The 16,359-nt window shown below is 45.4% G+C and overlaps 1 protein-coding gene across 1 annotated transcript in view; it reads left to right on the top strand.

Annotated features, from left to right (window-relative positions):
- Positions 1-16,359, top strand: part of LOC128843638 (antigen WC1.1-like) — a 72,463-nt gene that overhangs the window by 45,134 nt on the left and 10,970 nt on the right. The window contains exons 6-12 of the mRNA XM_054040629.1: positions 5,029-5,346; positions 8,288-8,602; positions 11,415-11,729; positions 13,266-13,328; positions 13,415-13,729; positions 14,166-14,201; positions 14,531-14,668. Coding sequence (XP_053896604.1) covers positions 5,029-5,346; positions 8,288-8,602; positions 11,415-11,729; positions 13,266-13,328; positions 13,415-13,729; positions 14,166-14,201; positions 14,531-14,668 — 1,500 coding nt within the window. The remainder of the gene's footprint in view (positions 1-5,028; positions 5,347-8,287; positions 8,603-11,414; positions 11,730-13,265; positions 13,329-13,414; positions 13,730-14,165; positions 14,202-14,530; positions 14,669-16,359) is intronic.

Genomic DNA, 16,359 nt, shown 5'->3' on the forward strand with positions numbered 1-16,359 from the left:
ACAGAGGGTCCTGTGGCACCTTTAAGACTAACAGAAGTATTGGGAGCATAAGCTCTCATGGATAAGAACCTCACTTCTTCAGGTTGATGTTGGTGTTGTAGAAGCACCCTATACGCAGAGATCTCATCCAAGCTGTGGGGCCATTAAAATCCCATTTCACTCTAGAAAAGTAGGTGTTTGCCCTGTTGTTCCTGGCCAAAATGTCCCCCTCCCCGTCCATCCTGGGTTGTGGGCTGGTGGACTGCAGCCCTCACCTGCAGAGCTTGCTCAGTGGCTGTGTAGGTTGATAGATCATTAATTCCCCACAACACTTCATAGAAATAGTCACTTCTTTTCCAAAGATCCAAAGGTTTTCAGATGGCTCCAGAGCCAGCTGGGAACTTTCACAAAGATTCTGCTCTTAGTGAGAGCAGCTGGTGCTTTGATGAAGATCCTCCTCTACAATGCAACACAAATACTCCGGGGTCCTTTTTCCTGCAGGCTTCTCCAAAGATTTTTCCTCATCCAATGTCAAAAACTTCCTCATAGAATATCATGGTTGGAAGGGGCTTCAGGAGGTCATCTAATCCAACCCCTTGCTCAAAGCAGGACCAATCCCCTGATAGATTTTTGCCCCAGATCCCTAAATGGATCTCTCAAGGATTGAACTCACAACTCTGGGTTTAGCAGACCAATACTCAAACCACTGAGCTATCCCTCCCTTCCTCCCCCAAAATATATGGAGATATACCTATTGTGACGGGCTGTATCACAGAACCCTCCTTGGGAGCTGCCACCTGATGTACCAAGACTACCCCTGCTCCTGTTTTCCCTGCCAGCTCAGGACTCCAGCACCCTGTCTTGCTGAGCCAGACACTCCCGTCTGCTCCAACACAGATCTAGGGTCTGAATAACTTGCCCCAAAGCTGCAAATTTACCTGAAAACAGCTCACAGAAGTGTGCTTGTCTTTAGCACTCAGATGCCCAACTCCCAGTGGAGTCTAAACCCAAATAAATCCATTTTACCCTGTATAAAGTTTATGCAGAGTAAACTCATAAATTGTTCGCCCTCTATAACACTGATAGAGAGATATGCACAGTTTGCTTCCCCAGATATTAATACATACTCTGAGTTAATTAATAAGTAAAACATGATTTTATTAAATACAGAAAGTAGGATTTAAGTGGTTCCAAGTAGTAACAAACAGAACAAAGTAAGTCACCAAGCAAAATAAAATAAAATGTGCAAATCTATGTCTAATCAAACTGAATACAGATAATCTCACCCTCAGAGATGCTTCAGTAAATTTTTTTTCTCAGGCTGGACACCTTCCAGGCCTGGGCACAATTCTTCCCCCTGGTACAACTCTTGTTCCAACTCAGGTGATAGCTAGGGGATTCTTCATGATGGCTCCTCTCTCTCCTCTCACTTTGTTCTGTTCCACCCCTTTATATATCTTTTGCATAAGGCGGGAACCCTTTATCCCTCTGGGTTTCCACCTCCCCACCCCTCCTCACTGGAAAAGCACCAGGTTAAAGATGGATTCCATTTCAGGTGACATGATCACATGTCACTGCAAGACTTCATTACCCACTTGCCAGCACACACATATACAGGAAGACTCACAGGTAAAAAACAGCCATCTGCAGACAATGGTCCTGGTTGATGGGAATCATCAAGATTCCAAACCACCATTAATGGCCCACACTTTGCATAATTACAATAGGCCCTCAGAGTTATATTTCATATTTCTAGTTTTAGATACAAGAATGATAAATGTATACAAATAGGATGATCAAATTCAGTAGATTATAAGCTTTGTAATGATACCTTACAAGAGACCTTTTGCATGAAGCATATTCCAGTTACATTATATTCACTTATTATCATGTTTTTATAAAACCATGTAGACTGCACAATGTCACACCTATATTTCATAGAACTGGAAGGGTCATTGAGTCCAGCCCCCTGCCTTCACTAGCAGGACTAAGTACCAATTTATGCCCCAGATCCCTATGTGGCCCCCTTAAGAATTGAATTCACAACCCTGGGTTTAGTAGGCCAATGCTCAAACCACTGAGCTATCCCTCCCCACATTGGAAAGCAACACTGGCTGATAGATGGCAAGTTATCTGAGGGCTACCCATAGTGGCATAGGCCAAGATTTTTTAAGGTATTTAGGCATCTCTGCACTGATTTAGGAGCCTAACTCTCATTTTCTAAAAGGATTTAGGCACTGACCAGCCTTAATCAATGGGATCCATAGGCTTCACATCCCTGAGCATTGTAGCTGTGCCAACCTCACCCCCAGTGTAGACAACAATAGAAGAATTCTTCCATTGACCTAGCTAGCACCACTCAGAGAGGTGGGTTACCTACAGCAATAGTAAAGCCTCTTCTGTCACTCCAAGAAGCATCTACAGTATGGTGATACAGTGTCATAGGTGGAATGCTGTAGCTGTGTCACTGTAGCACCTGTAGGACAGACATGACCTTAGTAAAACAACATCGTAAATAGTATTTGGAATACTATGAATAACTTTAAAAAAATCTGTTAGACAATAAATCTACTGGTTTTCCTTATACAGCCTTCCCCTCTTTTGTTTGTTACAAACATTTAAATATAAGGTTTCAACTTAACATGTTCTGTACTTCAGCACACACATCAAAACACATTCCCCACTGATCTTCTCTCAGAGATGATTTCTCAGGCTTTGCAGTGCGGTCATAACGTGTAGTGTGTGTCACCTGGATTCTTCTGAGTTTGACAAATGGCAGCACCTCAGTCGTTTCAAACACTTCAGAACTTGGTCAGCAACCAACCAGTCTGGGGATCTCGGCTGCTAGCAGTGTTCCAGCTCTTGGGTTAAGAGCTCACTGGCTCTCAGTTGCTGGTGAAACAGAAATCTGAAGCCTATATTTAATGTGGTACAGGGATTGGAAGCAGCCCTCACAGCAGACAGATCTCTCAGTCCTTCATCTATCAGCCGCAGAGGCCACAGGGCTGCATTTGATATAAAAAAATTAGGTTGACCAAGCCACATCACTCAGGGGTGTGAAAAATCCAGTCCTCTGAGTGACATAGGTAAACCAACCTAACCCTTGGTATAGAGAGCACTAGGTTGAAAAAAGAATTCTTCCATAAACCTAGCTACTGCCTCTTGGGAAAGTGGATTAACTACAGTGATGGGAGAACCCCTGTCGGTGGCCTAGGTAGTGTCTACACTGAAGGACTACAGAGGTGTAGTTGCAGCACTGCAGCTGTGCCGCTGTAGCCTTTCAAGTGCGGACAAGCCCTTTAATTCCACTATTTATAACCCTTCTCCCATTGCACTCTATTGGCTCAGCTCTCAAAGGGTGACTAGGGTGTGACCTGCCAGGTTGGTTGCCCACAATGTAACAGAGGCCCAGAGTGTCTGGCTACAATCCATGTCCCCTCCCCACTGCTTTTCTCCCTTCCTGTTGGAGAAACAAAGTCAAATGCTGCAGTGCGAAGCATGTGGGTCACATTGACCCAGAGAATCTGTGATGTAAGTGAGGGGAGAGTACACTGGGTCCAATTCTCACTAACCCCAGCTACTCAGCGTAAAGGAGCCTTAATGGGAGAATCAGACCATATGTAACTTAGTCTGCAGAAGAGAAGAGTGAGGGGGGATTTGATAGCAGCCTTCAACTACCTGAAGGGAGGTTCCAAAGAGGATGGAGCTCAGCTGTTTTCAGTGGTGGCAGATGACAGAATAAGGAGCAATGGTCTCAAGTTGCAGGGGGTCTAGGTTGGATATTAGGAAACACTATTTCACTAGGAGGATGGTGAAGCACTGGAATGGGTTACCTAGGGAGGTGGTGGAATCTCCATTCGTAGAGGTTTTTACAGCCCGTTTTGACAAAGCCCTGGCTGGGATGATTTAGTTGGTGTTGGTCCTGCTTTGAGCAGGGGGTTAGACTAGATGACCTTCTGAGGTCTCTTCCAGCCCTCATCTTCTATGATTCTATGTAACTTTAATAGAAAAGAGTAGTTGACTCCCTGTCTTATGTGCAACGTTAAGCCCATCCTGAGCTATGAATCACTACTGATCTGTCTATGTATATTTATTTAGGAAGTTTTAACTGGTTTACAAATCATGTTTTGGGAGCACATTGGCTCCTTTTAAATGCAAGGTGCCGTATGCACTGTATAAAAAAATCTCCAATGGTAGTAAACACATTAAAGGGTTTTGGCTTCTCCCACAAGGAACTCCAACAACTTTATGTGCTCACAGTGGATAAACTTTTAAAATGAAATATATATATATATAATATACACATATATGTTTGAGGAAAAAATGGGACCTTCTTTCCCATTGACCAGTGGTCACTCACCCCTCCAAGCATCATCTCCAGCCAAGCCAATAGTTAGAGAACATGGGAAAGGAAACTCAAGTGTTCAGAGTTGTAGATCTGGCCTGGAAAAACCCTGCCGGGTGCAGAAAAGCTTTTTTTGTATTAGCTCCTTATGAATTTGGAGCTGAGGTAGTGATCACAGGTCACCAATGTACATTGAACAGTGAAAACAGGGCAGGGTTTTCTTTAAAGGAGCCATGTGTCCTGGCAGTGCTGGATCTGGGAATTGCAGCAGGGAAGTAGGCCAATACCCAGACTCCTGTTGTAAATCACAGCGATCTCACAGTGCTGCCACTGTCAGTGCATTGTGTGAGCACTGAGGCCTTTTGTACTGGGACCTGATCTGCCAGGTGTTCCTAAGCACCTTCCACTCACAGTAACTTCAGAGAGAAGTGAGAGTGCTCTGCATCGTACAGGAGGGGCCCAGCTCCTCACAGGATCTGGCCTTAGAGCTGGGGAAGCCTTTCCCACCATCACCCCCTGCATTTCTGAGTAGAGAGATAAATGGAGCCCTTGAGAGAGGTTGTTCCCTGTAGCACTGCACAGCGTTGAGGGTTACCTTCCACTTGCCACAGAAAACTGTGTTTCACATCACACCTGTGCATTATTTCTAATGCAGTGCCGGTGGGGAGTTTTATTCAGTGCATTTCCTGTCTCTCCGAGCCCAGGTCGTTCTGAGTCACTCAGGCTGTTGAATGGAGAGAGTCAGTGTGATGGCAGAGTTGAGATTTCCCTCCATGACGTGTGGGGCAGAGTGTTGGATGACCAGTGGGACATGAACGATGCCAGCGTGGTGTGCAGGCAGCTCCAGTGTGGAGTCGCTGAGAAAGCTTATAACCCCCCTAAGTCTGAGCGAGGAACGGGCCCTGTGGGGCTGAGAAGTGTCCAGTGTGCAGGAAATGAGACTCGTCTGACTCTCTGTGACAACTCCACGTCTGAGACAGCCCAGGCAGGAATTGCTGAGGATGTCGGTGTCGTTTGCTCAGGTGACTTAGTGTGAAAATCTTATAAATATCCTGTCCTTGTTCAGTGGGAACATAACCCACCCCAGGGCCACCTTGTGCTGTGATCTCAGCAGTCCTTGAAACAATGTGGATCTGAAGTTCAAACTTTTGCCGATTTACAGTAAAAAATATCATATTATATACAGAAAAAGCATAGCCACATTATAGGGTTAATAAAATGCAGCAACCTCCCCCCGTCTTGTCTCTCTCTATCATATATTTTTATGTATTGGAGCTGATAAAAAAAATGATGAAAAATCTTCACAATAAGATTTCTGATTTTCATAGAATGTCTGTTTCCATTGAAAATGTTCAGATTTTTGTTGAAGAATCCAAATTTAGTTGCAGAAGAGAAAAAAATATTCATGGTCATCTAAATATTGTGTGGGAAAAAAGAATGAATTTCCTGAGCAGTTCTAGTGTATATAGTGGCTTATTTATGTTAAAATCTTAACAAACGTGCTGTCTCGAATCAGAAAACAATAGGAAGAAAAGGAAGTCAGATGCAGCCTGTTTTGACCAAGACTGCCATGGATAGTGGCTCTTGGCTAGATCCCCAAAGGAACTTAGGCATTGCAAGGCCTGACTCCCAGGTGTCTTGCCATCCAATGAGATCCTCAACCCTGAGTCATGTGCCCAGCTCCCCATACAATGCATGGGGAGAGTTAGACACCTCAGAAGCCTGCAAGCTGAACAGGGAACCAACTAAACTTGCCAACAGTGAAATGCCAAGGAAGGGAGTAGGGCGTAGATACACAAAGTTATTTAGATGCCTAACTGTCATTGATCTAAGCGTTAGGCCTCTGACACACTGGTCAGAGGTAGGCACCTAGCTCTGCTCAGGACTCCCAGCCGTGAACTCACTCCTTTAACCCAGTAGTTAAAGCACTCAACTAGGATGTGGGAAATCCATGTTCAAATCCCTGCTATGTCTGATTTGGAGCAGGGATGTGAAGACAGGTGAGTGCTACAATTACTATAGGGTATGCTGGGGTGGGTCTCTCCTGCTGGAAATGTTCCACTTTGTACAAATAATTAGTCACTGAATCAGAGAAAAAGCAAGAGACTGACTCTAACCTACTGGCCAGGGCACTTGTGTGGAATGGGAGAGAGTTAATTCCCTGCTTCAATAAATATGTAATGATTTATATATTATCTATTTATAAAGAGGCAGTTAGGTATCTATGTACCTTTGTGGATCTAACCCTCTGTCACTTAGGAAATACATCAAAGTTGCTGTTCTAATGTGACACTGTTAAATCCTAATCTTATAACTGTGCAATTTTCCTTTATTTAAAAGGGGGGACAGGAATCTGTGATGGGATTTTTTCATTGTTCTTGGTTGTAGATGACTATTGTACAAGATAATTCTATCATTCTTTTTGATGATATATTATTTATTTTAAGACCCCACAGTAAAAGTAAAAATGGAACCATAACACTGGTATTCCCGGTATCCTTCAAGTAACATGTCCCTATATCATGCACTCTGTGTTACTGCACTGAAATTATTTTCCATGCCCATTCCAACTGCAGGGTAACTAAGGCACATTAAGGGTCCATTCCTGCTCCCATTGTGTCAATGGGAGCTTCACAGTTGATTTCAGCAGGGTAGAATTGGGCCCTAAGTGTCTGGGACTTTATTGTAGACACATGGATCAAATTGCCTTTCTTTCCCTATATTTCTGAAATAAATTGCTACCATGTCTGCGTTTCTCTAATCCTCTGGTGTCTACCCAGTTCTATAACAATTTAAAAGACTATTTCTTTTTTGTTAAATTTATTGTCTAATAATTCCTTGAACACCTTGATGCTTATCCTTTAAGAGCAGTTTGAAAATATTCAGACTTTCCAGTAAGGAGTGATTCTGCATAACCTTAGTCTCACTAGTACCTCTTACCCATGTGATGAGCCCCATAAGATGGGCCCTACCAAATTCACGGCTATGAAAAACATGTTAAGGCCTGTGAAATCTGGTCTCCTCCTGTAAAATCTGGTCTTTTGGGTGCGTTTACCCAATACTATAGAGCTTTCATGGGGGAGACCAGCATTTTTCAAATTGGGGGTCCTGAACCATAAAGGAGTTGTGGGGGGAGGGGTCACAAGGTTATTTTAGGGTGGTGGTGGTATCGCCACCCTTATTTCTGTGCTGCCTTCAGAGCTGGGCAGCCACAGAGCGGCAGCTGTTGGCCGTGTGCCCAGCTCTGAAGGCAGTGCCCACCCAGCAGCAGTGCAGAAGTAAGGGTGACAATACCATACCATGCCACCCTTACTTCTGTGCTGCTGCCTTCAAAGCTGGGTGGGTGGAGAATGGTGGCTGCTAACTGAGGGCTCCGCTCTGCAGGCAGCAGTGCAGATGTAAGGGTGACAATACCACACCATGCCATCCTTACTTCTGTGCTGCTGCTGGTGGTGGCTCTGCCTTCAAAGTTGGGGTCCCGGTCAGCAGCAGTGCAAAAGGGTAGCAGTACAGCAACCAGGCCCCCTTCCCCCAGTCCCCTACAATAACCTTGCAACCTCCCCAACTCCTTTTTGGGTCAGGACCTCTGTAATTACAACGCTGTGAAATTTCAGATTTAAATAGCTGAAATAATGAAATTTATGATTTTTAAAATCCTATGACCATGGAATTGACCAAAATGGACACTGAATTTGGTAAGTCCCTACCCATAAGGGTTACTCAGATGAATAAGGAGTTCAGAATTAGGCCCTTACACTCACTTGGTGTTTATCAAAGCTGATCTCTAAAAATCTTCCTCATTTCCTTACATTACAGCCTTCTTTTCTTTTCTGTGTTTCTTGCAAAGACAGATTTTTAAAAGTATTTCAGTATCTCAACCATTGCAGTATCATCATTACTTTGCCTGGAAGCTGTTCAGTTATTATTATACTGCATATTAACAACTGGGATTCATCCTTGCAGGAAGCAGGCGGATCAGACTGGTGAATGGGGCAGGTCGCTGTGCCGGGAGAGTGGAGATTTATTACAATGGCAGCTGGGGGACAGTCTGTGATGATTCCTGGGATCTGTCAGACTCCAATGTCGTTTGCAAACAACTGGGATGTGGACACGCCATCAATGCAACTGTCTCTGCTCATTATGGGCAAGGATCCGGGCAGATCTGGCTGGATGATGTGAACTGCTCTGGGAACGAATCCAATCTCTGGGCATGTCCTTCCAGGGGCTGGGGCCAGCACAATTGCAGACACAAAGAGGACGCAGGAGTTCTCTGCTCAGGTCTGGTCTAGGAATGCTCTTGTGAGCCTGGTTACCAGGCTATTTAATGGAGGGGGCAGAGATTTGAGGAGAGAGCTGAGAATGATTGAGACTTTCCCTTGCTGTCTCTCCTACCTACTTACAGGGATCATGATTAAAAAGTTACCATTTCCCATCGGTTCCCACCCAGGGGTATTGGAGATATTGAAGCATTTCTCTAGTGTTGGGAGGGCAGTCACTGCTGTACTGCAGGTATCTGTGTGTATAACTGCTGGGAACTGGCGACTTTTCAGAGGTAACCATTGTATTTCTAATGGGCCTGTGACGTCCAGAAGAGTCTCTGCTTCTTGGAGTGATTGTCTCTGGCACTTACGTCTGCAAAATAATGCACAGGATTCATAGATTCATAGATTCTAGGACTGGAAGAGACCTGGAGAGGTCATCGAGTCCAGTCCCCTGCCCGCATGGCAGGACCAAATACTGTCTAGACCATCCCTGATAGACATTTATCTAACCTACTCTTAAATATCTCCAGAGATGGAGATTCCACAACCTCCCTAGGCAATTTATTCCAGTGTTTAACCACCCTGACAGTTAGGAACTTTTTCCTAATGTCCAACCTAGACCTCCCTTGCTGCAGTTTAAACCCATTGCTTCCGGTTCTATCCTTAGAGGCTAAGGTGAACAAGTTTTCTCCCTCCTCCTTATGACACCCTTTTAAATACCTGAAAACTGCTATCATGTCCCCTCTCAGTCTCCTCTTTTCCAAACTACACAAACCCAATTCTTTCAGCCTTCCTTCATAGGTCATGTTCTCTAGACCTTTAATCATTCTTGTTGCGCTTCTCTGGACCCTTTCCAATTTCTCCACATCTTTTTTAAAATGCGGCGCCCAGAACTGGACACAATACTCCAGCTGAGGCCTAACCAGAGCAGAGTAGAGTGGAAGTATGACTTCTCGTGTCTTGCTCACAACACACCTGTTAATACATCCCAGGATCATGTTTGCTTTTTTTGCAACAGCATCACACTGTTGACTCATATTTAGCTTGTGGTCCACTATAACCCCTAGATCCCTTTCTGCCGTACTCCTTCCTAGACAGTCTTTTCCCATTCTGTATGTGTGAAACTGATTTTTCCTTCCTAAGTGGAGCACTTTGCATTTGTCTTTGTTAAACTTCATCCTGTTTAACTCAGACCATTTCTCCAATTTGTCCAGATCATTTTGAATTATGACCCTGTCCTCTAAAGCAGTTGCAATCCCTCCCAGTTTGGTATCATCCGCAAACTTAATAAGCGTACTTTCTATGCCAATATCTAAGTCGTTGATGAAGATATTGAACAGAGCCGGTCCCAAAACAGACCCCTGCGGTACCCCACTCGTTACGCCTTTCCAGCAGGATTGGGAACCATTAATAACAACTCTCTGAGTACGGTTATCCAGCCAGTTATGCACCCACCTTATAGTAGCCCCATCTAAATTGTATTTGCGCAGTTTATCAATAAGAATATCATGCGAGACTGTATCAAATGCCTTACTAAAGTCTAGGTATACCACATCCACAACTTCTCCCTTATCCACAAGACTCGTTATCCTATCGAAGAAAGCTATCAGATTGGTTTGACATGATTTGTTCTTCACAAATCCATGCTGGCTGTTCCCTATCACCTTACCACCTTCCAAGTGTTTGCAGATGATTTCCTTAATTACTTGCTCCATTATCTTCCCTGGCACAGAAGTTAAACTAACTGGTCTGTAGTTTCCTGGGTTGTTTTTATTTCCCTTTTTATAGATGGGCACTATATTTGCCCTTTTCCAGTCTTCTGGAATCTCACCCGTCTCCCATGATTTTCCAAAGATAATAGCTAGAGGCTCAGATACCTCCTCTATTAGCTCCTTGAGTATTCTAGGATGCATTTCATCAGGCCCGGGTGACTTGCAGGCATCTAACTTTTCTAAGTGATTTTTAACTTGTTCTTTTTTTATTTTATCCGCTAAACCTACCCCCTTCCCATTAGTATTCACTCTGTTAGGCATTCCTTCAGACTTCTCGATGAAGACCAAAACAAAGAAGTCATTAAGCATCTCTGCCATTTCCAAGTTTCCTGTTACTGTTTCTCCCTCTTCACTAAGCAGTGGGCCTACCCTGTCTTTGGTCTTCCTCTTGCTTCTAATGTATTGATAAAAAGTCTTCTTGTTTCCCTTTATTCCTGTAGCTAGTTTGAGCTCATTTTGTGCCTTTGCCTTTATAATCTTGCCCCTGCATTCCTGTGTTGTTTGCCTATATTCATCCTTTGTAATCTGTCCTAGTTTCCATTTTTTATATGACTCCTTTTTATTTTTTAGATCATGCAAGATCTCGTGGTTAAGCCAAGGTGGTCTTTTGCCACATTTTCTATCTTTCCTAACCAGCGGAATAGCTTGCTTTTGGGCCCTTAATAGTGTCCCTTTGAAAAACTGCCAACTCTCCTCAGTTGTTTTTCCCCTCAGTCTTGATTCCCATGGGACCTTACCTATCAGCTCTCTGAGCTTACCAAAATCTGCCTTCCTGAAATCCATTGTCTCTATTTTTCTGTTCTCCCTTCTACCCTTCCTTAGAATTGCAAACTCTATGATTTCATGATCACTTTCACCCAGGCTGCCTTCTACTTTCAAATTCTCAACGAGCTCCTCCCTATTTGTTAAAATCAAGTCTAGAACAGCTTCCCCCCTAGTAGGTTTTTAGCTTTATTTTAGCTATGATTGTTAGCAATCATTGGGATTTCACTCTTTACACCCCAGTTCTTTTCAGAATCAAAGATTTAAATTCCCTTTTTCTGCATTTCCTTCTAGAATTCACAGATCTGAGGCTGGTGAGCGACAGTGACTGTGCAGGGCGGCTGGAGGTTTTCTACAATGGGACGTGGGGCAGTGTTTGCTACAATCGGATGTCTGGAGTCACCCCAGCAATTGTCTGCAAACAGCTGACCTGTGGGGATGGAGGGCAGCTTGCAAAGGACTTTGCATATGGAGAAGGTTCTGGTCCGACGTGGCTGGACCATGTTTCATGCCGTGAGCAGCACAGCTCCCTCTGGCAGTGCCCATCAGGCCAGTGGAAACAGCAGTCCTGTGATAACCGTGCAGAAGAGACCCATATTTTTTGCAGTGGTAATTCTGAAACTGTGTGCTCATGCACACACACACCCTCTACGTGTTTAACTCATTGAAAGGCTGTGATAGAAATTTTGCATGTATTTAATTTTCAGAATAGACAGTTTTACATTCTCAGCAGTGACCCCGACATATTTTCATTGTCCACCCTAGGAATGAGAATGAGGCCCATGGAAAACAAACAGGGGAATTAGTTATTTATGCAAGCTGTGTGGTACACAGTGCAATCACCTAGTGAGAGCTCACAAATGCCTCCCATTAGCTAGCGTCATTTGGGAATCTCTGTGGTTATCCTTTTGGGCTAAACAATCAGAGATGGGCCCAATGTCAGTGACCAGGACATAGGCGGTTGTGGTCAGGGTCGGCTCCAGGCACCAGCTAGGCAAGCAGGTGCTTGGGGCGGCCACTCCGGAGAGGGGTCCAGCTATTCGGCGGCAATTCGGCGGACGGTCCCTCACTCCCGCTCCGAGCGAAGGACCTTCCGCCGAATTGCCGCTGCAGATCACAATCGTGGCTTTTTTTTTTTTTTTTTTTTTTTTTTTTTTTTTGGCTGCTTGGGGCGGCCAAAACCCTGGAGTTGGCCCTGGTTATGGTGAGTGGTTGGAGCAGGAGTCAGGTACAGTGGGTAGAGCAGGAGCTTGTAGTCAGAACTCAGATCCAGGGGTCAGAGCCAAAGTCAGAAATCAGGAATCAGAGGCGAGAGCCAGGATCGGCAAGGCAAGGCTGGGGTAAGTCTGGGGTCAAAGCAAGAGCAAGGTTGGGAACCAGGCAGGAGCACGAGGTATTGCAGCTGTGGGAAATGCTTTGAGCAGTCGCTGAATGGTTGCTAGACTCAAGAGCTGCACTGCAGACTCTCCCACCAATCAGGCAGCCTACTACAGGCCAGCTGCCTGGAGACTGCTCTGCTGCAGGTGCTGATTCCCGAAACCCTGCCTGTGAAATCTGGGTCAAGATCAGAATTCTCCAAAAGTGTCTGTCTGTGTGATGGGGGTGCTCTATTCACTGCAGTATGGCACCTCCTCCTGGTTGTTCTGCTTCTCCCCATGGTTGCAAACCATCCCTCCATCTCTGTCTCTCTATCTGCAACTGCTTTCTAGATCCAGGAGCTGCTACGGTTTCTTCGTGACTCAGCCCTCCAGCTAGGTCACTATTGTGGTTTGCACTTCTGGGCGGGGGGTGTCTCTTCTCCCAAACAGGCTCAGCCAGTCTTCCTATGGTGCCACTTCCCAAGTGGCTGGTTGGGGAAGCCGGGTCCCCGCTCTACTCTGGGTTCTGGCTCAGGGACTGCATCTAGTCAGCAGTCAAGGTTTGTTCCATCCGGTACTTTGCTGCATTTCCCTAAGCACTTGCCTAACCTTCTTACTATCTCTTTGTTCTCTGTGTTTACCAGTGTTCCCGCTACCTCCTGCTAGGGATTTAGATTTAAGCTTATGAAATTGCTGTAATTTAGAGTTTTAATATACCGATAACCCTACTCTCTCCTACATCCCACATGCTTCTCAGCCTGTTCATGTCATAATTTTCAATCCATAGGAATAAAAGAAAAACCATCTCAGACCCTGTTTGGTGAATGCCCAAACTCTACAATCTGCACAGGTATCTCTGCTTCTCACTGTCTCCCTCTTGGTCCCTAAGGACTTTCCCAGCTGTCTCAGTAACATGTGAGGTTTCTGCATTTCCAGACAGGGAGAAGTTACGTGTCGTGGAAGGAAAGGACAGATGCTCGGGGAGAGTGGAGGTTTGGTACCGTGGCTCCTGGGGAACAGTTTGTGATGACTCCTGGGACATGGCGGATGCTAACGTTGTGTGTAAACAACTGGGCTGTGGATCTGCTGTATCTGCCCTGGGCGAGGCTGCATTCGGTGAGGGGACTGGTCCCATCTGGGTGGAGACGTTGAATTGCAGAGGGACAGAGTCATCTCTCTGGGACTGTCCTGCCAAGCCCTGGGGTGAGAGTAACTGTGGTCATAAGGAAGATGCTTCTGTAAATTGCTCAGGTGAGTGACAGGAGATGGTTCTGCTACATGCTGTAATTTTCACAGAGGGGATGGATCCAACTGCATCCCCCCCCCCCCCTTGGTCCCAGACCAGGCCTTCCCATCTCCTGTGTGCAGGAGCATCATGGATGCTGTGGGGTGGAATCTTTGTGGGGCCAGATTGGCTCAGGCATCAGCCCACATAGCCCCTGCATCCATCACAGACCCCAGTGTGCTGGTTTGTTACTAGTGTTCTCAGCACAGGGGACTTAAGTTGGGCCCACAATCTCTAACATACAGGCCCTATGCTGCTGTGCAGGAGTTTCTGGGAATCAGAACAGGTCACAGCTGGAGACCCCCAGGGACTCTCAGAGGGCCCCTTCTCCTGGTAACAAACACCTCACCCCACCCCACCCCCCCACTCCAGACTCCAACTCTCCTCCCTTTCCCTTTGCAGGTGTGACAGAGACATCAGATTCACTGACTAGAACAGGTAAAACATCTATCTCCTTCCATCCAGGGTTAAATTTACCTGGTGCTGGGTCACAGAGGAGGAGCTGCAGCCTGAGGGAAGGAGCTCCTTTCCATGGTCTATGAAATCTGAGGGTGAATGACACCCGGGTGCTGAGCAGGACTCCAGCTGACAGGGCAGAGCCCATGATTTAAACAGCACCCTGTGAGCTCCACCCATGGCACACAGACTGTGTCCCAGCCCATTACCTTGCTGTCTTGGGCTGTGCAATGAGTGACTGGGGAGCTCCCTGGGACCCCCTCGACTCTCACAGGATAATCTCTCTCTGTTATATGTTCATTTCCATCCAGCTCCCCCACGCCGCCCTCTGACTGACAGTGGGAGAGTCACGATGCCCGTGGTCATCTGCATTATCCTGGGGGCCCTGCTCTGCCTGGTCTTAATCATCCTAGGGGCACAGGTGCAAAGTGCCAGGGCACAGCGCAGAGGTGGGTCCTTCTTGGTGCCACTGAGTGAAATGCCTCTGAAATAGCAGGAGGAGCTGTAGCTGAGGAGAGGGGCATTGGCAGTATAATGGAAGACTAAACTGTATTATGCTGTTCGGCTACAAGGTGGTGCTGTATGTTGCAATTTATTTAAACTAACCTCAGCCATGCCATGAAGAGCATTAAAGGGATCTTATAGAGAACACATCTGGCATGAATCTATATAGGAAGGAAGCTCTATAGCCGGTCCATGAGTAGTACAGAAGTCTGACCAGCTAATAGCAGCCCTGCCACCTACTTGTAAAAGGTGTAGATGACATGGTGTCCAAAGTTCAGCAGTGCCAGAGGAGAACAAGAACAGAAGGAAAACAGCAACAGAAGTTACGTGCAGAAGGAACAGCAACAGAAGTTGCAGACAAAAAAACAAAACAAAAAAAAACAGAGGTTGCAGGATCTCATCAATATCCCCCTTTCCATTGCCCCAGAGAACTTCAGCTTAGATAAACCTTCACAATGGACAGACTAGAATCAACATTTTGCAAGATTTCAAATTGCTACAAAATTATGTAAGGAAACTGAAGATATACAAGTATGCTCTTTAATTTATTCTATGAGGAAGCAGGCAGAGCATAACTTTAAATCCTATGATTTTAATCAAGACTGCCATGAAGACAACCACGAAAGGGTTCTGGATGAGTTTAATGCATACTTTATACCTCAGAGAAATGTGGTTTATGAAAGTGAATGTTTTCACCAGAGAATTCAAGGACTAGGGGAAAATGTTGAATGGTTTATTAGAGCTCTGCATGCATTGGCTGAAAACTGTGATTTTGGAACAGAAAAATATGAAAATATCAGAGACAGACTAGTAGTGGTTTTTGGGTTAACAAATAAAAATCTTTCACAGCAGCTACAATTAAAAACAGACTTCACCCTACACAGTGCTATTCAAAAAGAAAAGCAGTCTGAGCTGATTAGACAGCAAAACCCAAAGCAACTTGCCAAACTTGAAAAACAAGAAACCAGCTTGAAAGAAAGAAGCTGTTAATAAATGCAAGTAATTCCCATAAAACTGCTTAGGTAAGGAGACAGAACTCCCAGGCTAAGAAGGTTGAATTCCAAGCAATTACAAAAGCCTTACAGCCTAAATGCATAAGATGAGGACAAATTCATATCCCAAGAGATGAGGAATGTCCACCCAAAGGCTCAGGATTTAATAAATGCACAAAACATGGACATTTTGCTGTTGTTTGCTGCATCAAAGTAGTCAGGGAGTTGATTCATATTACAGACAATCAAGAGCCATTGTTTCTGAGATCTATAATATGTAGGGCCCTACCAATTTCTCGGCTGTGAAAAATGTGTGTCAGACCGTGAAATAAACCCTTCTCCGTGAAATCCTATCTCCCGCTTGCTGCTGAGAGCACCCCAGTCAGGGGGCTCCTAGCTGCAAGTCTGGGCTGGGCTGGGAGGGAGAGGACCTTCCCCTGCATGTCCGCTCTCTCTCTCGGGGGGGATCAGACCCACATCCGAGTGCCTCCCCCTGCTGCAGGAAGCTCCCTGACCAGAAATGGAGGTTTCTGCAGCTGGAGAAGACTTGTGGGGGTGGGTCCAATATCCCTGTTCCTGGAAGTGCTCCTGCCAATGAGCTCCTAGCTGTGAGTTCCTGCTGGATTGGGGAGAGACAGGACTTT

Source organism: Malaclemys terrapin, chromosome 1 (genome assembly GCF_027887155.1).
Source record: "Malaclemys terrapin pileata isolate rMalTer1 chromosome 1, rMalTer1.hap1, whole genome shotgun sequence".
In the NCBI taxonomy this organism is placed as follows: Eukaryota; Metazoa; Chordata; order Testudines; family Emydidae; genus Malaclemys; species Malaclemys terrapin.